At 39.7% G+C, this 25,463-nt stretch overlaps 1 protein-coding gene across 1 annotated transcript in view; it reads left to right on the forward strand.

The window, feature by feature from the left end:
* Positions 1-25,463, forward strand: part of LOC117792010 (lachesin) — a 74,889-nt gene that overhangs the window by 24,848 nt on the left and 24,578 nt on the right. The window contains exons 2-3 of the mRNA XM_034631957.1: positions 12,121-12,234; positions 19,583-19,783. Coding sequence (XP_034487848.1) covers positions 12,121-12,234; positions 19,583-19,783 — 315 coding nt within the window. The remainder of the gene's footprint in view (positions 1-12,120; positions 12,235-19,582; positions 19,784-25,463) is intronic.

The raw sequence follows: 25,463 nt of genomic DNA on the forward strand, positions 1-25,463 counted from the left end.
GACGACGTGATTTCATGCAAAGCATGTAGCCAATTCCTATCAAGCCCAAAAGCTGTAAACAATTGCTGCCCGGGTCGTCTAAATAACAACGACGCGTCGCCCAAAACAGGACATCGCCAACATCAGGGTAGAGCAATATAAAAACACAACCCGGCCGAAGGATGAAACAAACAAAAATGTGGCTCAATAAAATCAAACAACAAACGTGATGCCAACTTGCTGAAATCGGGCCATGCCCATGACTATGCCTAAGCCCCAAGTTCCCCAAGTTCAGGTCCAAGTAAAGTGCGAGAATCAATTGTGTGTTGACATTTTTATCAGTTCTTGTTCTCTTTCTTTTCAGCCCTTAAGTGTGGGCTACATCACGCATAGGCATGTCGTAAGCTAAAAATTTAATAGAAAGAAATCAGTGCCAAGGCGGCCATCACAATATTGACCCTTTTTCTTGTTTTTTTATATTTTTTTTTGGGCACGGATTGTGCCTTGGGCAAGGTGTGTCGTGTCGTTCCAAATTAAATATGTAAACAACGGCTGTTGCAGCTTTTTGTTTATTGTGTTTCACCACCCAACAATTCCCCCCCACTCACTGCTCGACCATTGCTGGAATTTAAATGAGCGACACACGCGGCGTATGCGTATTGTAATAATACAGATGTCGCTTTAAAGCGCACTCAGTCAGCCTGAAGACATCTATTTAATTATGCAACAAAAGCCAAACATTTAATTACTTTAATTGCGCTCTCTGTCTCTACCTTTATCTCTCTTTTGCTATCGAATAAAGTAAGTACATGAAATCAATTAAATTGCCAATAAACTTACGCAACTTACCAAACTTGGTATGCGACTTGGCATGGCAACAATAATGAGATATTTCCACAAGTATGTCTGCCTGCCTGCGTGCGTGTGTGTGTGTGTGTGCAAGGATAAGGGCATTAGTGTCAAAGGTAACCAACGCAAGGTCTATGCTACAATTTAAAGCGACCTCATCAACATTAGCAGCTGTGCCAGTGTTGCCACCGATTGTTGCCGCTGCTGCGGTTGCCGTTAACTTAATAGTAAACAATTACAATCTGCACACATTCAAACACTTACACATAGACACTCACACATAGATACAAATTGCAGACACTGATAGTAGCACACAGAGACAAGCGACAGCCGCAGGGCTTTGCGGTTTCCGTCTCTGTCTCCATCTCCATCTCTATCCCTTATCCCTATCTCTGTCGCAGTCACAGACTTACCCCATTTTCGGTGAGTGGGTGTGAGTGTGTGTGTGTTGTTGCGTATGCTTTGTATTTGTTGTCCTTGTAACACTTAAAATTTAACACCAAGGCTGTTTGTTTGTTTATCTCACTTTGCATATCATTTCATCACAGTTTCGCATCCCAGCACATGTGTAGTTTCTCTCTCTCTCTTTCTCCCAGTCACTGTCTCTCTCTTTTACACCTTTTTTGCATTTGAAACGTTATTGCGTTTGTTGCTTATACCTCTAGTTTTGCTGCCTCTTTTCCCACCCACTCTCAAGTGAGGAAATTTGGATGTGTCCTCTTACAACTTTAATTTCAGCTTAGAGTCTTGTAGTTATGTATGTTTTGTGGCTAGTTACAAGCCACACTGGCCAAATTAAGCTAAGTCGAAGTACCTTTAAAAATGTTCACCTGTTTGAATATCGATCGATTTATTGAAATGAAACGAACAAAGAACGTTCCCATTGATAGTGATTCTAATTGATAGTGACTTGCAGACAGGCATTACTATTAATATCGATATCTCTTTTGCCTCGTTGTCCTTTGCGTGTGTCGTTTGCGTTATTTGTGGCAACAACAAAACACGAACGCCATAAAGTTTGTTTGTATGCAAAACTGTCAGCACATAAAACACGTAACACATTTTGCCCGCAATTCCGCTTCCGTAATCCGATTTGTATCCCTTTGTGCCGCTTTTTCGCTGCTTTTTCGCTGCTTTTTCACACGTTATGCACTCTACGCATTCTCGTATTTACAACAACGAGTTCCAGTATTTTCTCTCATTCCCTTGACGGGTAAACCGGCCTCGAAGTACTGGTAAATGTGTGGTGCGCATCTACATAGTTTCGTATGCCGTGTTGCATACTATATTGCAGCAGCCCAAAGGTATTCATCTGCACACAAGTTGCCTAATTAACATGCCACAACACCCAGCACCCTTCCATTCCTTCCACCCCTTCCCCCCGTTTTACCACCCACTGCATATGTATCTGTCATTTGTCCTCAGCCAAACATGCTTTGAGCATTGCAGACATCTCGTTTGAAAACTGTGACACCAAAGTCTTTTCCAACACCGAACAGTTCTAGCCAGTCTTATGTTATTCTTCTTCTTTGCATACCCTAGGAGAGGGTACTTTAATTCTGCCACGAAATGTGTAATACACTAAGCGAGTGGCAATAAAATACCCACTTATATTGTTCATCAGATTGTCGAACTGCACCGATATCTGTCCGCCTGTCCATCTGTTTTTGTGCAAACTAGTCTCTTAGTTTTTGAAATCTCTTGATCAAACTGTCTACAGATACGTCTCCTTGTAATACACAATTATAATATATGAAAAACAAGTCGTAGAGGCTATAGACGAGATCCCGACCATAGAAAGCCCGTTACTTATATCAATATATATATAAACGTTCTTTATATAAATTACAATCATGTAAAAGCTACTGCATACTTTTGGGTGTTTGCATTTAATTAATTATTATATATATGTATATATATATATTTTTTTTTTTTTTTTTTTAAATATAATGAAATTTTTACAATGGATGAGTGTCCTGGTACCTTTCAAGGCAATTTAAACTAATCAGAAATTAAACTAAAAATAAAAACATAATTAATTATGATAAAACATAACAATGAATAAAAGATAACTTATAAGAGAGAGGTTTACGGGGTGATACTGGAGAGATCCTCTATATTTTGGTCGGAGATCTTCATGTCAAGACCCGGTTTAGGAGGTCTTGAGGGTGGTGGCGTTTGAGTCGCCTCCTTACTCTTCTACAGTATTTCGGCGTCTAGCTAGACTGTTTGGATGAGCTCCTAGCCTCTCCGTGTACTTTTGGGCAATCGCTTGGATTCTGTCTCCTATTTTGGGCACCTTAAGGTCGCGCTCGATATTGCGTGTCCTTATGTACCATGTGGAGCCAGAGATCATCCTCAGTGTCTTTGCTTGTAGCACACGGATCTTATTCAGTTGAGTCTTGGCAGTAATACCATACACCTGTATGGCATAGAATAGGTTGGGAGCTAAAATGCCCTTGTAAATTCTGAACTTGTTCTCTAGCGACAATTTGTTTATGGCAGAGAGTAACCAGGACATCCTTTGTACTTTGTCTGTAAATGAGTGCCGTAGCGACGTGACTTGTTTTCAAAGGTTAAACTTCTGTCCAAGATGACACCTAAGTATTTGTGTACCGATGAATGAGCTAGAGCATTTCCATTGAGTGACTTGGCAAGAAGTATACAACTGTTTTTTGTGAGCACCGCAGTGTCGTCGGCGTAAGTTGCGATTAGAGTATCACTTTCGTCTACTAATTGCCGTGTGGGTTGGCATATCCGCAGAATAAATTGAGTAAAAATTGGGGCCTAAATCACTGCCCTGGGGAACGCCAGCTTCGATAGATTAAATGGAGGACTTGCACCTATCGTCAGTCACTCGGAATGTTAATTAATAACTTTGGTTAGCTATTACTGCCGTTCTACTTGTTCGATTTTGCTGCTGTTAAGTGAAATAGTAAATAATATAAATAGGTAACGTTAATTACCAAAAAAAACGTGTTACCTTTAAAACTGTGGGTGTAGTGGGCTTTCGCGATTAGCGAGGGTGTGTCAAGAATTTAAAACAGACTTTACCAGCGTTTATAGAAATCTGTTTGCCAAATTTGGTTGCTCTATATCTTATGGTCTCTGAGATTTAGGTGCTCCCAAGGACGGAGAGACGGAAAGACACTTATGGCTGTATCGACTCGGTTGTTGATGCTGATCAAGAATATATATACTTTCCTCCTTCTCCCTGTTACATACATTCCAACCAACACAACATACCCTTTAACTTATTTTTTAAGTAACGAGTATAACAATGGCATCGGCTTACTATATCATATAGCTGACATAGAAACGATCAGTCGCAAGTATGATGCAGGTGTCTGAAAGGATATTAAGTCATCGGCATGATGAAATTCTCTTTTTTTCTCCATGTTTTTTGTGTGATTGCATGTAAAAACTGCGAGCTATGTTTTTTACCTGGAAAGTGTAAAGAAATTTGCATACACGCATTTACCGCTCACAACGAGAGCCAGAAAATTGTGTGCCACAAGTCCGGCATTTATGCAGTGGCTTTCAACTATTTTTTAGATTTTTTTTCAACAACATTTTGCAATTCCCTCGACCTGCACAGATTGTGAGACACATAGGGTATGTGTGAGAGATGGAGAGAGGAGAGAAAGAAATAAAGTTTTGCAAAAATTCTCTTGACTTGGCAAATTAGTTGGTAGTTTTATTTTTAACCTTATTTCTCATGCACTCTCTTTCAGTCGAGGCGCAAATTGTGTAGATTACATTTGACGCTTCCTCAAAAATGTCATTTGATACGCACAAATATTTAATCACAGCAAAGAGAAATAGTGATAAAGAGAGAGAGAGAAGAAAAGGGGAATATATTCTTGTAGAAATATCATAGCATATTCAAATGGGAAGCAAACATTCGTAGAATTTGCTGGAATTCTTTTTCGGTTGGCTGCTTCTGTTGCCTCTGCTGCCTCTGTTGCCTCTGCTGCTACTGCATAAGTAATCAGTGAGATTTTCATCATTTTGTTAGTCGAATTCAATTTTGCTTTTTATCGCATGCAATTTACATGCTGCTGTCCATTCTGACATCATGATTGATGTCGCATGCTGGCGACACTCAATTATTGTCAATCACTGGCCATGAGTTCGTCGCATTGTTGCTATTACTGTTGCTGTTGCTGTTGCTTTTGGTATTTCTCTTTTGACTTCTGCTGACTTGCAGGAATCGTTGTATCAGTGTAACAAATATATGCAAAACGTGTGTAGATTACTCATACGCACCGTAGCACGTACCAAGAACGAACTCTTAATAATGCAGCACTCACAACGCAAAAATGAGAAACAACAAAAAAAACAAACAAAGCAAAGATAGCTTATACTCATTCTACGTTTTATGGCTCAATTTTGGGCACAATAAAAGACGCAAAATTATAGACTTAAAGCATTCGTTATCCAAGGCCAAGGGTAGGTTGTACTTTTATCGCGAAATTGAAATCATTGCCGTCATTTGGTAACCATTATGTATGATATATGCGCTAATCTGATATGCAGGCACACACACACGAATCGAGTGAATAAAAATGTCACCGAAAGCGGCAACAACAATCAAGAACAAAAAAATACAATTTCGACATAAGTCGCTGCACAAAAGACTCACGAAAAGGCATCGCAGCTGCTAAAAAGGAAACTAAACTCGCTGCCTAAAAGCACTTCAGGCTCAGCCAATGTCCTTGACACACACACACACACACACACACATCCGCATATATATGTGTATATATATCGTACTGTATGCTTGCTTTGTAACAGTGCCATCAGAGTTGCCACACACACACGAACAAAAAGGGGAGGCTTTCGAGTGCTGTTGCCGCGCCGTGTTGTATGCAACACATACGCTAAGTAGCTGGCTGGCTGGTGGGTGGGTGGGTGAAATGCGATTGGGTGGTGCCGTGACGCGTGATCCTGTGAAAAGGTTGCCAGGCAATTGAGTGTGAAAAATGTTAAAGGCGTGAGCCGACGTTGCTTTCTGGTCCACATCCGCGTCCATATCGCGCCCAAAGTCAGACAGCATAACCTTTGACTAATGCACGAGCAGGCAGTCAAATGCCGTAGCCAGGCTAGCTGTTGCTCCTCCTACCAAGTGCTAGTATACTCGTATGATGGGGCAAAAGATGCCCTGACAGCTTATGAGCCGGGTCAAAAGGCGGGAGTAAAGCAAAGGCGACGACAAGTCAATAAATATGCTTTGAGATATGCATGGGCTGGGACTGGCAGTGGGAGTGGGAGTGGGAATGGGATAAGGATAGAGATTGGGATTGGAATACGGTTTGGGATTTGAATTGGGGTGTGTTGAACTGCCCAACTGCCAAGTCAATCACTTGGCGACAGTTAAACACCGTTCTCTATATTGTTGTACCATATGCGAAGCACTAACATTGATTTGTTTTGCACGTTTCAAGCCCAACATCCAACATCCAAAAAAAATAAAGAAGAATAATAATAAAACGAAAAAGAAACTTTGCGCCATTGCGTCTCACTTATTTGGGCTTGTGTAATACGATTTTGATTTGGACGAAATTCCATTTTTCACAATTTAATGCGCATTTCGCTACGTGTTGTCGTCACTGACGTCTACGGCGTGGCACGTGCTTCTCTCCGAGTCACCTTCTAACGGACACACGCACACACACGCAGACACACGCAGACACACACACACTCACACTCACATCTTTCATTACATTTGTCACGTGAGGGACAACGTGATTTCATTTTCCTGTCGCCATAAAGGTGACACATTGCATTTGTGTGTTGTCTGCCCATTTGTTCGTTTTTCGTTTCTATTTGTGTTTGTGTTAGTGTTTGTGTTAGTGTTAGTGTTAGTGAAATGGGATTGAGGAGTGAGTCTTGTTTTGCCTGCTCATCAGTGCGTATGCGTAACATGTTAAACGCTAGTCACGGTCCAAAGAGATGAGCATGAAATATGTGCAATTTATTCAAAAAGCAAAGCAAAAACAAAAGAAAAAAAACGTTTATTGATTTTCAGCCAGCGAACGAACAGAAAACACGGTGTTAAAACCGCAGCTACACTGCCAAACAAATTTCCGACAGCTGCTGGCCAACAATTTTCAACATACATAACTTCAGATTTTATGACCCACATGTGAGCCAGTCATTGGGCCATGGAACAACTCAGTTTACTATCAATTTGGCGTTTGCTGGCCGTTTTGTTGTTGCTGCTCGGGCACTGAAATTAGCGATTCTTAGCTCTGTTCTGCAATCCGCACATCTCTTCCCTCAGTTGCCCCACTGATACAGCTAACCGAAGGGTAAGCACACAAACACCTTTAGTTTTGCCGTTGCCGTTGCCGTTGATGTTGCAGTTGCAATGACGTTGTCTACGACTCGGCAAGTTGCAAGTCTGAAGTACACCTCATGAATATTTCACTTGCAATCACATTGTTTTCCCGCTAACTTTTAAGATTGTTTTAGCATGTGGCGGAAATGGGCGTGGGCGTGGCATTGTCGGTTAGTGGGCATTGCGGTGGCAGGGTGGCAAGGTGGCAAGCTGGCGAGGTGGCAAGCTGGCGAGGTGGTCGTTTGCCGGTGCTAGTCGAAGCCACACGTAAAGTTGCAACAACAAACTTTGGCTTTCACTCAATTTCGCTTGCTGCTGGCATGCCGGAAAAGCAGTTTGAAAGCATGCACAGGTGCATGTGTGTGTGTGTGTGTGTGTGAGTGTGTGTGAGTGTGTGTGTGTGTTTGGTGTTTGTGTTTATGTGCAGGAGGTAATCCTTGATTCCGCTGCATTTGGTGGCTCATTTTCCTGTCGTTCGCCACGCTTCCAGTGCCTGCTTTAATAGTTGATGCAGTTTTCTTCTTTTTCGCCAAGTTTCGACTGCCCGAATTATGGGAGATTTATACAGCCGTCTGGGGCATAGCCATTGCCCAAGCCAACTAGTCAAGAACGGTCTACAACAGAGATAGATATATTTCGGGAAAACGACAGAGAGTGAGACAGAGATAAAGGGCGAGAGAGAGCGAGATAAGTGGCCACTCAAAAGAAATTACGTGTTGGTTTTCCAAGTGGCCTGAGATAAACTTGCGCTGCACATTTTTTCATTGCATACTTTTGTGCGCTTTTCCTTTTTTCTCTTTCTGCCGCAGCGTCAGTTGAGAACGTCTTTTGCAAATGTGCGTGGATTAAAGTTTTCCATGCTTTTAGTTAGTTTCTCAACTCGGTGCGGCGTTTAATGAAATTTTTCTTTTGCTTTGCAGCATACCAAAATGCAAAAAAAAAAAAAACACTGCCGAACTTGAACTGAAACCCATTCCCATTTTTAGCCAGCTGCTCTCCTCTTCGCTGATTCTTTCTCTTGCAGCTGTTTCTCGGAAAATGGTGCGAGTAGCCTTAGTCGTAGCCTTGATTGCAATGAGTTGTTGTTCTCGTTTTTACAGGGCACACAGGCACAGCAGGTGAACTATGTTTGCAACTGCTGCGAAGCGACTGCAACTACAATTGCAACCCTTTTCATATTTTATGTACTTTGCGTGCTTAAAAATGTTTCCATTTCCCCCCACACTTTTCACTTTGTTGGGAGGCAACCACGTGCTATTTCAATTTCATGAAGGTCAGCGTGCAAGGCAAACCGAATAACTGCCGAGGTGCACATAAAAAACTTGTTTGATAATTTTCTACTCAAATTGAATATTTGCAAATGTGTGTGTTTCCGTTTTGTGTGTGAGCCAAACTTTTCTTATTCTCTGCGAATAACTTTAATGGAAAAACTTTGAATATCAAACCGCAAAAAAACAAGAAACTCGACAATGTCCAGTCCCACAGTCCCAGTCCAAGTCCGACTCCAGGCCAGTGCACTCAACTTGAAAATTAAAATTGAATAGTCGTTTCATATACGAGTACTTCCACACACATATACAAAGCAAGCAACTGTACAAAATCGAATTCGATTCAAAAATGTAAAATAAACTACGAATCGTATAGTACTGAGGCTCATGCATATATACAGAAATAAATAGAACAAAATTTTAAGCAAGGGGGCTCCGCCTCCTGCTTGCTCCGCTCGCCTACAGTCGAGTATGCTCGACATTAGGATACCCTGAGCCCTGAGGTACTCTTTTATAAAAGTGGATATTCGACCAATTGTTCCTACGAAAATTGATATGATATATGGAACCGAATTAAAAAAAAATTGGTCAAAATTTGTAAAAAGCCAGCTTAAATGCATATTCTATCAGTTAAATTAAGATATCTTAAAATACAAAAAACTTTTTCATTCTAAGAGTTAATATTTGATTGAGCGTCTCTATTGCAGCTATATGATATAGTGGACCGATTTTAATTAAACTTTGTCAGGATGTATAATACCAGCCCAGATGCATAATCTATCAATTTGGTTGTGATATCTGAACAAACAAAAAACTTTTTCTTACTAAAACTTCATTTTCGATGTATCGTTCCTATGGCAGCTATATGATATAGTGTTCCGATCCAAAAAGTTTTCTTAAAACTTTTTTAGTTAAGAATTTTATGTTCTCGACGCATTTTTTAGACAAAAAATTCTTAGTTTTTAGACCAAAATCTTGACTTTATCAAAGTATATATACATAGCGAGTAGGTCTGTACTATGACTGCTGAACTTGAACTTCGCAAACAAAAAAAATATATTATTTATCTTTATTGTTTTCCCCAAACAGCCGGAAAAGGTAATACCACTATCTTATGCAATACTCGAATTTCGATCTGTTGATTAATTTAGAATGATCAAAAATACAGGTTTCACTAAATATTGTCATAGTATGCCAAGCCCCCGATTTATGGTGGAATTACAGACAATGTACTCTTCCTGTTGTTGTCAAGTTCCATAGTGAAATTATTAATTATTATTATTTCGTCATCTTCAGTGTCCTTACATTTATAACTTTACCAGTGCCCTTCACCATGCCCTGATTCACTTATTGTAAAGCACATATGCACTCTCATATTTTCTCCTTGCCCTCCTTGAGTAGCACTGTTTAAGATTCAAGATGAATAATAAAGAAACTACTTCAATAGACATTCCACAGTCGAATGACATCACAGATGAGAGAAGTGAGTTGATCAGGACATTGCAGGATAATAAATTTCTCCATCTGCCTGATACATACTCAAATGCCACATATGCACGGAAGTCCAATTAGTGAGTTTCTGTGCTTCATTTTTGGCATGTATCAGGGCCCAAGTGACAGAAAGTCATTTGGGTTATTAGCAGTCAAGTGTTGCAGAGGGAAGAAGCAGAAGAGTCGAAAGTAGTTTTGGCCGGAAACCCTTCTAAGGCCGAACATCAAAAGCCAAAAGCAAAGACGCTATAAGAAATAAGTTTCTTTAGCTGACATTATTTCGTTATTATCCGCATCAAGGATTCGATTGACAGGCGGTGGGTTAGTCACAGACTATAGGCGGAGGCAAAGCCTGATTCAGATTCAGCGGCACAGGCACGTGCTGCCAGCGCCTTTATCCTTGCGAAAATATTGTCACAAGCAACGAGCAAGGACAACAACTGACAGCCGCATTGAGGCACAGCAGATACAAAAGAAATTATATTTACTGTCGTACAGGGGCAAAAAACGCAGGGAAAACAAAACACAAATAGGTGAATGACAAGGGGAGGGAGGAAGAAAGCAAGGGGAAAGACTCTGGCTGTGTAACAGAAGCACAGGCTTGCGAAATCAAATAAAACGCCGGAAACATGGCATTGAGGGTCGAGGGGCAAGTCATGTCATGGACCTCAAGTGAGCCCTGGCGACTTTTGCTTACCTACTTTCTTGCCTTTCTTGCCTTGCCTGCCTTTTTCACTATTCACTCCTCACGAATGTTTTCGCAGCAGATAAATACAACATTTGACACTTCATTATTGTGCCCGCAGCGTAATCGAATCAATTCCAGCTCCAACTTCAGCTCCAGCTTCAAGTCCACGTTTTGTGCTGGTGTCAAAAGTGCTTGGACATTCGTCGTTTGCCATGCCATCGTCTCTTCTGTCCCTCTATCCCTCTGCCCCTGTGTCCCTCTATCCCTCTGGCATTTGGTCTTGGCCCAAGGCTCAAGCCAGCTTGGCCTGTTGACACATTCGCTTAAACGTATTAAATTGTTTGCCATCACAGCTCACCCATTGTTGTTGTTGTTGTTGTTGTTGTTATTATTGCTCTTGGCCAGCAAGCAAAGCCTGGCATTTTATTTATACGCACTTTTGTTGTTGTGCTGATGTTGCCTGCTGTTCGAGGACCTCCCTGATGGCATTTCTATTTTTTTTTTCTTTTTTTTTTTTTTGTTTGCGTGCGGAAGTGCGCCCAGAGTCGTCCGCTCGTTTTGCAGTGTCATTCGAAAAGCAATCGATTACTTGGCCAGCCCCAGTGCCTGTAACCGGAAATGTTCGTTTCCGCTTTGTAAAGCATTACAAATGATGATGCAAGCACCAGACATTTGTTCGCCATTTCAAGCTGATTTGTTAATAATAATTATGGCCTAATTACAAAATCTGAAAACGAAACTCAATCAAATTGCTGCTTGCACTGCCGATTAATTCAAGTCACATGAAAATAAATTAAATTTAAATACTTTAGCTGCGCAATTGAATTATTTGCTACTCACCGCAAGGGAACATCGATCCAAAAGTATTAATATTTAAGTGCATTTTAACACTTTTGCTTGCTGTTTTTGGTTTGAGCTAACGCATTTTAAGTGTATACCCACACACACACACACACACATACGAGTACACACAGCCAAACACACTCATGCATAATGCAAATTGACATTTAAAATTGATTGGCAAATCAACAGCACATGCACTAAATTATTACTGAGTAATCACTTCAATTGCTTGCTTTGCCTGGGAGCGTATAACATAAGGACAAGGATACGGAAATCGGACATTGGACATAAAACATCAGATTCAGTATCTTGTCGGAGATGTCAAAAGCAAATTTGGCAGCTTTCATTAGCTGGGCATAATAAAAAGCACTTTATGAACTTGGCAACATTTGACAAATTTTCTCAAATGCCCTAAACCAATTAGCCATACTCACTTACACACTTGCACACACATGATGACGTTGAAGACAAAGATGATTATGAGGATAAAGATGGTTTAGGTTGATGGCTATAAACCTTAAGTGTGTGACGTGTGGAGTAATAATATTTAGAGTAATTTATTTGATATTTTAAACCGACATGAACTTTCATATTTAATATTTGAATTTCTTCAGTCTTCCTCATTCTCATTCTCATTTCATATTCTTATATCCTTACAGCGTCTGCCCAGGGTCTTATGGCCAAGCATGAGCCGATGTTCATATCACGTTCGGAGACATTCAAATTCATTGCTGGAGATATAATAGTGCTGCCCTGTGAAGTGGCCAATACGGGTGAGTTGGATATCTTACACTGGAAAGACAGACCAACTTCTAAAATTAAGAACATTTCAGTTAAATATTTTGTTCTTAAAATAGTATAATTTTTAAAATCAAATAACCAATACTAATACTATTAATGGTATAAATGGTACATATTTTTTTGGCATTTAAAAGTAGTAATTTGGTTGATAGCACGCGGGTTCGAGTCTTACTCTTTACAAGGAGAAACTTAGTAAAGTAAAATTCATAAATTACCAAGCCAAACAATAAATTTAATAAATATCAAAATACGGCAACAACAAAAAATTATAAATATTAAAATATTCTTAATTTTTTTTATTTGTTAACTTGAATTTTAAGATCATATATTCTTATAACCAGAACTTGGTCTTATTTAAAATGTTCTTAAAACCAAGATGCGTTTTCTAACTTTAAGAATTTGATGTTCTCGACTCATTTTTTAGACCAAATTCGTACTTTTAAAACTATCTTGATTTTAGATCATTTCTTTCAGTGTATGATATAAATACATATAATACTTGTGTGTGTTTGGCATCGCATATTGCGGTGTGGCATACTCATGCATACGTATAATTAACCCTGCACCATGTGATGCCAGTCAACTGACCGCAACTACTATACATTAATCCAGGATCTAGCCGACCGTTCCCAATTCCCAGTTCAATGGTGTCCATGGGATGAGCCGTTGACAGGCATGTCCAAGATACTTTAAGCAGACGAAACGGAGTTTTTTTTTCTTTGTGGCCCACTCAAATGTTGGTGGCATGTGGCATGTACGTTTTTCAATTTAAATGCGGTCGTGTGTGCGAGATTATTTGTACATAACAAGGATTTAGCGAAAGCAACAGCGCCACACATACACACATACATAAGGCCAACAGATTTGGTCGTCTGGACATCTTGGTCAAGTTGCTTTTTATGCTACAAAATGCTACATGAAAGCTCTGACTCAAACACTTGTATATGTATCTGCAGGTTTTACATATGTATCTTAGTATGTCCGTGTCTGTGTATGTGAGTGTGGAGGTGAGTGTATATACATATATAAACTTGTAAGTGGTTGTGGTCACATCATCCGTTTATTAGAGCCAGCATGCAGAACAAAGGATATGGAATTTCTTTGGCATACCTCATGCACTTCATTGCCCCGAAGAAGGACGAAGACGATACATAGAACATTTTTTGCAACGAAATTATAGCCTGAGGCATTTGGGTAATAATAAAAAGAACGAAGCAAAAGAAAGTGAAAAGGAAGCAACATGACCACAAGCCCTGTAACTGGCAATGAAGTAAAAGGAAACTGAAAGGCAAAAAAAATTATGAAGAAAAGTAAAGAAAATTTGCAGATACGCGTACTTTGTTCTGATTCTGAAGTCTGTCCAGGTTAATGCCATTTTATGCTAATAAAGACTCTACCGTACGACAATTTAATTAAAGCCATTTTCTGCCTATGGTTTTGCTTAGGCCTTAAATGCAATAATTAAAATTAAGCCGCATCGTTGTTGCCCTGTTTATAAGGCGTGTTTTATGAGTCTTCGGTAAAAGATGTTTCGATATTTGCGGTTGCAGCAACAGCAGCTGGTGATTTTTTATGTGTCAGCTATAAAGTTAAAAATGTAATTGATAGAATTTTTAAAACCACACTTCACAAAGACAGCAAACGACTTAGCAGTTCTCAGTACTCGTACTCATACTCATACACTTACACTCATACACTTACACTCATTCTCATACTCGCGCTTGAGTATTGTAAGTGATGATGAACCCAACGCAACAACACAAAATTTATGCCCATTTTCATTTCATTTTATGACGAAAACCCATAAAATTCGAAAGAAAATCACATGAAAATGAGTCAAAAGGATGAGGTTGCCCTCATCTTCTTACTCTCTCTCTTTCTCATTTACTTTCTCTTAAGTGTGTGTGCGTGTGTGTATGTGTGTGTATGTGTGAGGATGTGCGCAAGTGCTTATTTGCATATTATATGAAAATTCCTTTAAATACTTATTGCGGTGCTTCGCACTTTCCAAACGCAATCTTATATCGTTGAAGAGAAAAAAAATGATAAGAGCAAGAAATAGAGAGACAGTATAAGTAAAGAAATGATAGCGAAACGAGTGCAAGGAAAGAAAGCGAGTTAGTTTTTTTTAAATAAACATTGAAGTATTTCGTCATTATCTTTTTTCATGTTATTTGAATTTTTTCACATGTGCATAGCGATGAGAGACGAGCGCTAGCAAAATTACAAGGAGGTACGCCCCTCCGTCCCCGTCCCCGTCCCCGCCCCCTTTCGCCTCGCTCCTAGCTCTGCCGCCTTTGTTTGTATGCTCGTCGGCTATTCCGCCTTGGGCTACGCAACGCAAAGTAATTCCGCTTAGACAAACACACGCAAGGACGTTGTCTTCAGCCAGCACACATAAACGCACAGCACATACCCTGTATTGATGAAAATAAATCGACATTATTATTCATGCTGTGTTTCAATTTCACAATATATTTAAAAAAGCTGAAACTTTGCTTGAATAAAAGAGAAAAATTCTTTTTTTTTAAGTTGCATATATTTCTATGCATTTTTTTAATTTAAAAGTTGACAGAAAAATTCCTTGAAAATCATCATTGAAGTGAAAAAATATTATATTTAAATCAGCAATTTATAGCTCAGAGATATTTAATTTCTCAAGAAGGAATTACAAATGTTTAGATGTACAAAGTAATTCAGTCTTAAGAGTCTAACAAATTAAGCTTCTCCTTCTTTAATATTTAGCATGAATTATATATTTAACATTTTATATACTCAAAGGCTTGTAATCAACTTGTTCTTGTATGCATTTCGTTTCATTAAGACTCCGTTCCGTAGGCGTATTTGAATATTTGCAAACTCATCAAATGTATCAAATAACTGAAAAGTGCGTCGGCTGTCTTAATTTTAACAAGGATGCTTGTGTGTCCTTCGACAATTTATATTCAATTTGGAACATTGTAAGGATAAGGATATTAATCTCTAATTTCATTACCAAAAGTTAAGTAATAAGAGAATTGAATAATAAATGAATGCTTTTATCAACTTGTGTACAGCAAAACCACGTTATCCTTGGGATTGCTTGAGGTTTCTTCAATCAAATAATTAATTGTTATTGCAGTTTTTTCAACCCAAGGCCGGTGCTTAACTTGTCAGCAGGCATAAGAGCTTTAGCTGTTGATGTCTAAGTGTGGTATGCATTGTTTCTTCTCTCTTTCACTCTTTGCCCTTTCCTCTGTGGGCTTAACCCCAACAAAAACAAACAATCTACAGCAAAAAAAAGTGCCAACTGGCAAACTCGAATGCAATAAAATGCAAAAAGGCACAAAAACCTCGGTCACTGCGGCTACAGAAAACGCTCATTACGCTTTGATGGAGCGCCAGCGCTTGAAACTATTACCGAGAAGCGGAAATGGAATCGTGCCGCAAAAGTTGAAGTTGAAGTTGTGCAAACAAGCAAGAGGCAGGCAAAGGGACGTGAGTCGAGAATGTAGCAGGCAACAAAGTTTCAATATTAATGCCATTTACAGTTCTAATTTCGCTTTTTACGTACGCGCACAACACTTAACACAAAACACACATACATATAAATACATCACACATACAAAAGTTGTGCAAGAAGTTGCAGAATAATGCCATATTGAGGGTTCTTCAGTTGTGCTCGCCTTACTCTATATTTGTGTGTGTACCAGTGTGTGTGTGTGTGTGTGTGTGTGTTTTGTGTACATGCGGCAGCTTAGCCGCAACATCGTTTATCTTCGGGGGTCATCATCTTATAATATTGGCCTTTCCGACATGCAATAAATTGCGCTCAGACAAACAACATGTCGGTTGGCTGCTCTTGTTGCAAGAATGGCTGGCTGCCTTAACGGCAAATTGCGCATACGCACCGTGTGGCCAGGGCAAACAAACAGAGCCCCGACAACAAAGCGAATGTTGGCCATATTTGAATAGCCTGTCTGTGTAGGTATGTATGTCTGTATGTCTGTATGTATTACGAGTACATATGCCTGTGCTTCGTGTTTGTCTGTCTGTCCACCTCAGTGTGAAGTGTAGAAAACTAAAATTTAGTTCTGCCTCTAAACAAACGCTCTGGCCAACATGCGGCTAGGCATGGCCAGCAATTTGTCCAGATCCAGCAGCAGGAGCTGAGTCCTGTCCAGAGTAAGGCCGAGTTTATGTGAACTGTGTGAATGTTGTGAGCCTGACATACAAAAACCGAAATGCTTTTACTGTGTTTCCGCCTTAACGGATAGCCTCATCCTGTCCAGAGTTGCTCACAACTGAATCTATGTACGAGTATTTTCTCTATGTGTGTGTGTCTGGCCATGTGTGTGTATTTCTATTTAGTTTAGAACACTTAAACCGGAAATTGAGGCGTTTTGTGTTTTGCTTGTTTTCGTTAGATTGTTGTTATTTTAGTTAACAATTTATTTAGTTACTGCCACTACACTTACTCACAAGCATTCACACACACACACGCACACACACAGGCGCATTCAGACAATTTATATGAGCTTGTGCATTATTTGTGCATTGCGTGTTTTGTGCAAGTGACCGACCACACTTTAAAGCCCATTGCAAACCAGTTAAAACCAGTCACACTATCCACAGTACAATTTTAAACAAACTTGAATTTTCTTAGATTCTTATTAATTTCTTAAACTGTCTTTAGTATCTTAAAGCTGACAGCATCACCTTGTGGTTCATTGATTAAATAAATAAATAATAACTTTTCTTCAATACATATAATCTTCAATACCTATAATGAAAAATATTATTTAATTTTAATATGTTGTGCTTTTACTTGACTGTGCAATTATGCAACTAACAAAAACTTATAAGCCAATTTAAATCATGTATTAAAAATGTTCTGAAAAAAAATGAAAAATAATAATTCGAAGTGAAAATTGGGAAAGCCCATAAGTGAGCTGATTAATATTATTTAATGTTTCAAACTATTATAGAGTTCAATAATTCTAATATTACTTGAAAAACACACTGCTTAAATTAAAAATGGAAAACAGTAAATTATCTAGTTTGATTAAAACGAAACCAGGCAAGTGCAAAACTTGTTAGCCTCTCAATTTAAAGTACTTGTATTTACGGTTGAGTTTCCATAAAGAATTTTCCTTCATAAAATAAAAAGATAATTATTTTTAGTGATGTAAGTCCAAGCTTTCGATCGAGTTTTATATCGAAATAGAAAATCGCTAAAAATAAGTATTGAGTTGTCGATATATCGGAATATGGTAGATCAAGCTACAAATATCGAGTTTTTTAATATAAAATTTTTTTTTTTTAAATCGCAATTGGAATTACAAGATTCACGCGTACTTTTATTAGAAATCTTATTTTTCTTGCATCGTTTTCATGTTATGCAAATTTTGGCAATTTGGTAGGTTGTTTATTACGGTCGTTCAACAAAAATTGAACGACCAAACTCAATTCTACAAATTAACTTGGATGAACAATCCCCTGTAAGTTGTCGATTTTTCATAGACATCGATTTAATCACCTCGATAGATCGTCAAAAAAATCATCGAGTTGAAACACTCGACTATCGCTTCCGCGAAAATCAAGTTGTCGATATTTCGATATATTTTCACAGCACTAATTATTTTCATACAATTCCAGTAGTCATGGGCAATATCAGTGAGTAAAATGGCAAAGGTATGATGACATTATTATTTTTAGCGTGCTTCTTGTGCCACACAAGTTGTACACCTTATGAGAATGACTTAACAAAGGCTGAAATACTCGATGCCATTGTCTGCCTGCCTCTAAGCAACTGACAGAGCAAAAGAAGCCAAAGTATACATAACTTCATGGTACACGATCCATACCATTACCCCTTCCCCTCAGTCCCCCTCAGCGATTCTCAGCCAGACCACGAATTATGCTTTCCGCTCCAAAGGCAGTTGCTTTGAGGAGGGCTTCAGTTTCAGCTCCATGTTCGTAGTGCACGCTAACGACAGCAGGTGGCGTTAGTTTATTTATTTGCTAGCGTGAATGTGAGTGAGTGTGTGAGTGTGAGTGTTTGAGTCTGAGTGTTGCACAACGACGCGTCGTCTGGCTGTCCCTCTGCCCGGATGGTTGGTCGGTAACTTGCTCGGTTGTTAGGTTGTTCGGCATGTTGATGTTGTTGAACTCATTGCAAATAAATACGCTTTTTGAATGCGCATGTAAATGACTTCATAAGCATTTTATTACCACCAAGCTTCAGTGTGTGTGTATGTGTGTGTGAGTTCTAAGCTGCGTGAACACAAATACATACAGATCAACTCATGCATACTTATGTATGTATGTTGAGTTTGTTTTTCCCTTGAAATCAATTGATTTCCTCTCTCTTTTGCTATCTCCCTGTCTCTTCTCTATCTGTCTGTCTGGCTGTCTGTCTGGCTGTCTGCCTTAATGCTTGCCTCATTTACTACGTAGAGCGTCGGTAATGAACAGGAGATGTTTTATTTTCAGCGCTTCTGCCGAAATACTCGTTCGAGATGAAAATCCCGAGTGATGAAAATGTTGTTTTAATTTTTAATGAGCATCGCTCGCGGAAGTCATACATCATTAGTATCAAATCCGGCAACTTCAATTTCAATTTTAATATGCGTACAGGAGCCTCCAGTGCGAATATCGCATATTGCAATAGCACGTGCTCGGCTATCTACAACAACCAACAACGGGTCGAACAACAACGAACACACGACACACATCGCACATAAATTGAAAAGGAATCACAATTAATGAGTTCGATGAATGTGCCATTGAGTGTCTGGCGGTCTGGCTGCCTGGCATCCTGCCTTATGAAAGTATCTGCATATACAATCCCAACCCCCAATCCCATTTCCATCCATTTTCCCCCTGCCTTTCCCCTTCCCATTGGCAATTCCATGCGCTTTCCTGTTCCCCAATTGAGTGCCTAGCATATGATTGCAAATGCCGCACATTAGCGGATATCAAGTGGGTGTTACTGAGTATCTGTCGCCCACTGCCACGCCCCCTTACCGTGTGTGTGTGTGTGTTTGTTGGGCTGATGTTGTGCGCGAGTCCATGCCAAATTGAATTTCTAGCCTTTTAGATCTTTTGAAATGCCTTGTAATTGAGTCATTTGAATTCTGACTTTTCAATTTACTTTGCGAATACGCGAACACTCATGTATACTCACATGAATGTGCGTGTGTGTGTGTGCATGTGATTTAATCTTTTCATCGTAATTTAAGTGATTGCCTTGTCGCATTTACCAATTAAGTTGCATCAGACAAGATAAGATTATAACTGATGAGTGTATTCAACTTGTATTCACTTGTTTTTTTGCAGAACCATATGTGGTTGCCTGGAAACGTGGCATCGCCATACTCACCGCCGGCTCCGTCAAGGTGACACCCGATCCGCGCGTGCGTCTGGTTAGTGGCTTCAATCTGCAGATACGTGATGCTGTTCCACAGGATGCCGGCGATTACATCTGCCAAATTGCCACAATGGAGCCACGCGAAATTACACATACCGTCGAAATACTGGGTAAGTAGGGATATGGTTACCAATAGGCTGCACTGCATCACTCAATACATTCGCCATATAGGTACTTTTGTGGGTTCGGTCTCTTTTATGCCTTTTTGTTATGCAAAGTTTGATCCGACCTCACATATCAGAGATTGACGTTAGTGGATCCTGAATGAGAATGGGAATGGATTTTTATTATGTGCAAATTTATGCGGCTCTCACAAATCACTTGGGTCCATTGTTGAGTGGGCCACGTCAATTGGACACCTCGTCTATAGCTGTGTGTGTGTATCTGTGTGTTTGGATAAAATTAACATATCCTTAGATCCTTGGCGTATTATCCGCTCGGGCCACTCAAATATGCAAAGTAGATGCGCTGCAATTTGGCGGCTTTATGACCACAGATTCAATAGGGAAATTTTCCGACCAACGGAAAAATCAAAACTAATCTGCCATTTGGCCCTTTAAACTCAACTTGCCACTGCAGCGGCAGATACTCCAGTTTCCAACTATCTATCCAGGCAGGCAGGCAGCGTCCAGGCAGCGGATGCAAATTGCTCCTTCCTCGCAATTGCCTCTCGGGTCCTTAACTACTTCCTGTCGACAACGCATTGTGCCTAACAAGCGTGCGTTTCTCTTCGTTTCTCTTCTCTCCTCTTCTCTCCTCTGCTCTCCTCTTCCCTTTCCCAGTCTGCTTTCGACTCAGCTTTGCTTTGCTCTCCTGGCTATTCTACTTTGGGCGTCTTGTTTCTGGCTTTATCTTCTTGCTCGGCCCCTCTCCTTCCTCCCTCCCTTCCCTTTCACCGCTTTTAGTGGTGCGTCTTCTAATCAGCAATGATGAATAATTTGCATATATTTCCCCCAATTACAATGTTGCCTTTTTATTTGCATACACTTTGCTAGCGGCTCTCTGTGCATTCCTAACACTTTTCCTGACTTTCTATTCGATGTACGACTCTGTGTGTGTGTGTGTATATAGCGGTGTGTGTGCGGTGCATGCAAATTGCGATACAATTCCCAAAATCTCCAGAGTGAAGTCGGCTCATCTCTCATCGCAGAGCTTGTTGTAATGTGCTCTGAACAGAGTGAGAAATGATTGAAAAATAGTTTAGTTCATGTCCTTAAAGATGTCCTTTATCGCTCGTACATACTTTAAAGCATTACTCTGGTTTGTTAGCCTATAAAAATTGAGAATTTATTTAAGCATCAACCAAAAAGAAAAAAAAAAACAAAAATGAAATCGTCGAATACAACTTTTTTCATTTGTCATTGAAACTTGGTCCTGTTACTGGAACACTCGTACTCTGCGCCTGATCCTGGCGTGGCGTCGCCACAAACAAACATTAAACAAAGACTGCTCTGGCAAACCGAAAGCATGTCGAAAAAAAAAGAAGAAAAATATTAGGGGGAAAAAAAGTCGATTATTGAAAAGTTTTGTTTATTTTATGTGTTTATTATGCGCTCCGTTTGCCAAATAATGATCATGGCCAGAAATATTTCGTTTATTGAACTTTAGGAGCGCACGTAAATTGTTGCCCCGCCCCCAGTCGCAATCACAAAAATCCAAACTCAACACCAACTCCGAGCTCGATTCCGCATTGTTGTCAAAGGAGAAACAAGCAAAATAATGCGCTGACGAAGTTTTTATAGGCTCAACAGCAGACACCCAACAGCAGCATTCCCCAGCATTCCCCAGCATCCCCCATTTGCCCCCTTCACCCCCCTAGAAGTCCCACACACAGTCAACCAGATTCATTGGGGTGTCCCCCTCCTCGTTTAGCTCGCCATTCGTCCATTTGCTTCGACATGCTCGAATATAAATTTCATAAAGTTTTCTGTGCTCTGGCATTTTGGCTCGCCAGCTTTTACGAGCGTAAATTACTTTCAGTTTGGGCCACACTAAAGATGAAAAAATAATGTGCGCTTGCCAAACTTTTGCACTTGCCCCTGCAACAACAACAACAACAACGGCAACGGTGCACTTACAAAGACATTAGCCCAACCGTCGAACGTGGCCCAAAATGCTGGCCAAGTGGAGCAGCATTGGGCAGTGTCCAGTTCCAGTTTCAGTTCGGTTTCAGTTCCTGTGGCATAACACAAACAGCGCCTGCAGCCATGGCCAAAACTTTGCCCAGTTGACAAATCTTTTAATGCTCATCCCAGCCCTGAATAACTGCACCTCCCTCTCACAATCTCGCTCGCTCTGACAGCCTTCATATATTTATTTACATGGTCAACATACTGTGCAACAGCATGTGATGCAAGCATATTGCATGCCACATGCCGTTCACTTTAAATGTTGAATGTTGAACTTGTGCCCTTGGCTAATCCGCCGACTGTCCGCATATCCGCCTGTCTGCGTATTGTTCCATTTTATTGACCAATTTGTGGATAATGGTCGAAACTATTTGCCAGGATATGCTGCAGGACTTGCTGCAGGATGTCCTTGTGGCTTTAAGCTGGCAACTTTTTTGTTTGTACACTCGTATTTAAAACACGCGCACTGTTGATGTTATTGCGTTTAATAAACCAATTTGGCATTGACATCTGCCAGCCAAACATCCATTAGCCAGCTTTACTGGTTGGCCCCTTCCCCTTCCCCTCAATCCTGCAGCCCTGGCTCGTTGCGGCTGACCACAATCAGGCCACAAAACATTAAGTTACGTGGCCGTCGTGTGGGCAGCCATTGTGGTCAGTTCGTCAATTTTATTGTCAGTGACTAACGAACGCAATGAATACAACTGGTTTAAAATGATGAATGCATTCATCACGGGCATTAACTTGGCTTGCAATCGATGGGATAAAATAAGTCTAATAAGCTTGCATCATCTACATATTGATAACATGCCCTTAACTTCAGATATCAAAGCAAAGCTTTGGCATATGTATTCAATTGGAAACTATAATTATTATGGCAGCTGGTTGGTAAATAAGCCCACACAAAACTGTAAATTATACGGCCAATATGCCAGAAACAATTGCAAGCAACTGCACACAAGTGCTGCTGAAGAGTAAGGAGAGAAATCAGGTCCTGGTAGGCAGTCGAGTAGCATTTAATTATGTGCAGCAGCATAACAATAACAATAACAATAGTTGGCACACAAGCAATAACAACAATAACAACAACAACAACAACAGCAGAGCAAAAGAGAAAGAGAGAGAGAAAGATGCCAATCGAGAGAGAGAGAAGATAAGAAGCTGAAGGAAATTGTGGCACAATCTCATGCATGCCACAATATGCAATATACAAATGTGGAGCCAAAACAAGCTGGCAGGCAGAAAGACCACTTTCTTTAGATATTTGAGACAAATTGCCAACACAATGGCAAGCAAATTACAAGGATATGCAAGGATATGTGCATCAAGTCCGACCAGGATGCTTGGGAAACTGAACCGACAATTAAACGCAAGAAAATTCCAAGCACTTGGAAAGCCGTTTAAGTTTTCGCACTAAACTTTACCAAACTAACTATGTACTTAAATTACTCAGAGACGGCCAACGAAGTGGACCCCCTCCCCCCTATGCCACCACCCATCCCCTCAACCACCCCCCTGCAGTCCTTAGAAAAGTTATGTGTTTGCCTCGTCTTGCTGCATGCCCCAGACCAGTCCAGTTGAAGTACGTAACTTTAAAAGCCGCAAACCATACTCTAAAGTTTCAGCCATTGCCTCATTGCGAAATAAGGCATAAAATCAATGTGTACAGTTATTTGTGTATGTATGTGTGATAAGTATGCTTGTTTGTATGTACATTACATAAGTAGGCACATAAGACCATGTAAATGGCCCCAAGTTGCATCAAAAGTTGCTTCTGCCGCTGCGGATATTGTGGTAACTGCGGCATCGTTTGCCTTAAAAGAGCTCGCTTATTAAAATTGTTGAGTGCTGTCCACACACTCCCCTACCTCTACTTATCCCCTACCGCCACCATCCACCCGTCTATTGGCCTCGTATTAGTCGTCATCTGTGCGACATTACATGCCGCAATCCACGTATTACATGCCACCCAAGCAGCAAGTCAAAATCTACTGCTCTATAAGTCGTCAACTGCCGCACACAGTTATGACCAAAGATTCGAGCATTTATTGAATTCAATATGCGACTCAATCCTCCTCCTCAACTCCGTCCAACGCCACCGACCATTTCACAGTCCTCTGTCGGGCATAAAATCCCACCAAAGCGTGAAATTATTGAAAATATTTCGGCAGAGCCCCTAGCAGCTATATGTATATAGATGACTACACACACACACACACACAGAGAGTGAGTCCTTTGGTCCTTAGCAGAGCAAACAGACAACTTCATTGTGAATTCTCAGTCCCTGGCTGAATGTCTTTTTGGTTTAGTTTTGGCTGTGAGCCACAGTCACATGATTTATTATAGTCGAATGCAGATTTTGCAACCATACTCGTATCATTCCCGGTTCAACAAACACACTTCTATACAAAAACAGAGACAGATACAGATACATCTACATTGATATAGATAAAGATGCATATTTATTTATATCTGTTATTCGCTTTCACTTTGTATATTGCGTTGTTTGTGCGCCCTCAATGATCAATTGTAATTTTCTTTCAAATGCAAATACGTACTCGCATCCATCGCTTGCCCACGAAGAGTTTTCCTTTTATCTCTCTCTCTCTCTTTCTCTATCTCTTTATTCGTTTTGACAAGGCAATGGCACTCATAAAACTATATGAACGTATATACGAATATTATGTTGTAAATTTGATGTGTGCCATGTCTTCGACAATTGTATCAATAAAGGTACTTTGATATATAACATAGTATGGGTGGCTGCGTTTTACCTTTCATTTATATTTACTTGGAGTGCCCTTTGCTTAACAAAAAAATCACGTAAATTATAAGAATTTCAAAATAATTGTGTTAGATACAAATTCTAAGTGCAAAATTTTATAATACAAATTTAACATAATTTGTATTTTTTGATTTTTATAATAAAGTTAAAAATATTTCATCTTTTATGCGATCCCGGGTAAAACTTCAGTCGATTCTGTATAGTGTCTTGGTAATCAACTCGAAATAGTGAACAATTAATTTAGAATATTATTCTGCAAATTATATAGTTAATGCTAATGCTTACGCCAATAGCAATACTAATGACAATGCCACTATCAATACCCTATCTTTTGTAAAATTTTTATTTTAATTTTTTTCAAATATAGTACATCATTTTTTTAACTGCTCTTTATATGTGAAATTGCATTTTTGATCATTTCACAAAAATGTTAAACTTCAAAAAAAAAAAACGCCTTTTTACAAGGTAAAAGTGTAGTACCGAAAATCTTTCCATGACCCTTTATTAATGATATCCAATTTTGTGACTAACGAAATAAAATCTAGTACGTAAATAATAAAATACTAGTGGTGCTACAGTCGAGCATACTCGACTGTCGGAGATATGGAAAAAATTAAAAAATATTTAGTTTACTTAAATGTATATTCTATCACATTGGTTAATATGTCTTATAAAACATAAAAGATTTTCATACTAAGACTTCATCTACGCCCGATCGGTCCTATGACAGCTTTATGATATAGTGGTCCGATTTGAACCAACTTTGGACAGGATATATAAAACAAAGTTATATGCATCAGTCTGGTTACAATATCTCATTAAACAAAAAAGTTTTTCATACTAAAACTTTATTTTCGACCGATTGTTCCTATGGGG

This window comes from Drosophila innubila (assembly GCF_004354385.1).
Source record: "Drosophila innubila isolate TH190305 chromosome 3R unlocalized genomic scaffold, UK_Dinn_1.0 2_E_3R, whole genome shotgun sequence".
In the NCBI taxonomy this organism is placed as follows: Eukaryota; Metazoa; Arthropoda; class Insecta; order Diptera; family Drosophilidae; genus Drosophila; species Drosophila innubila.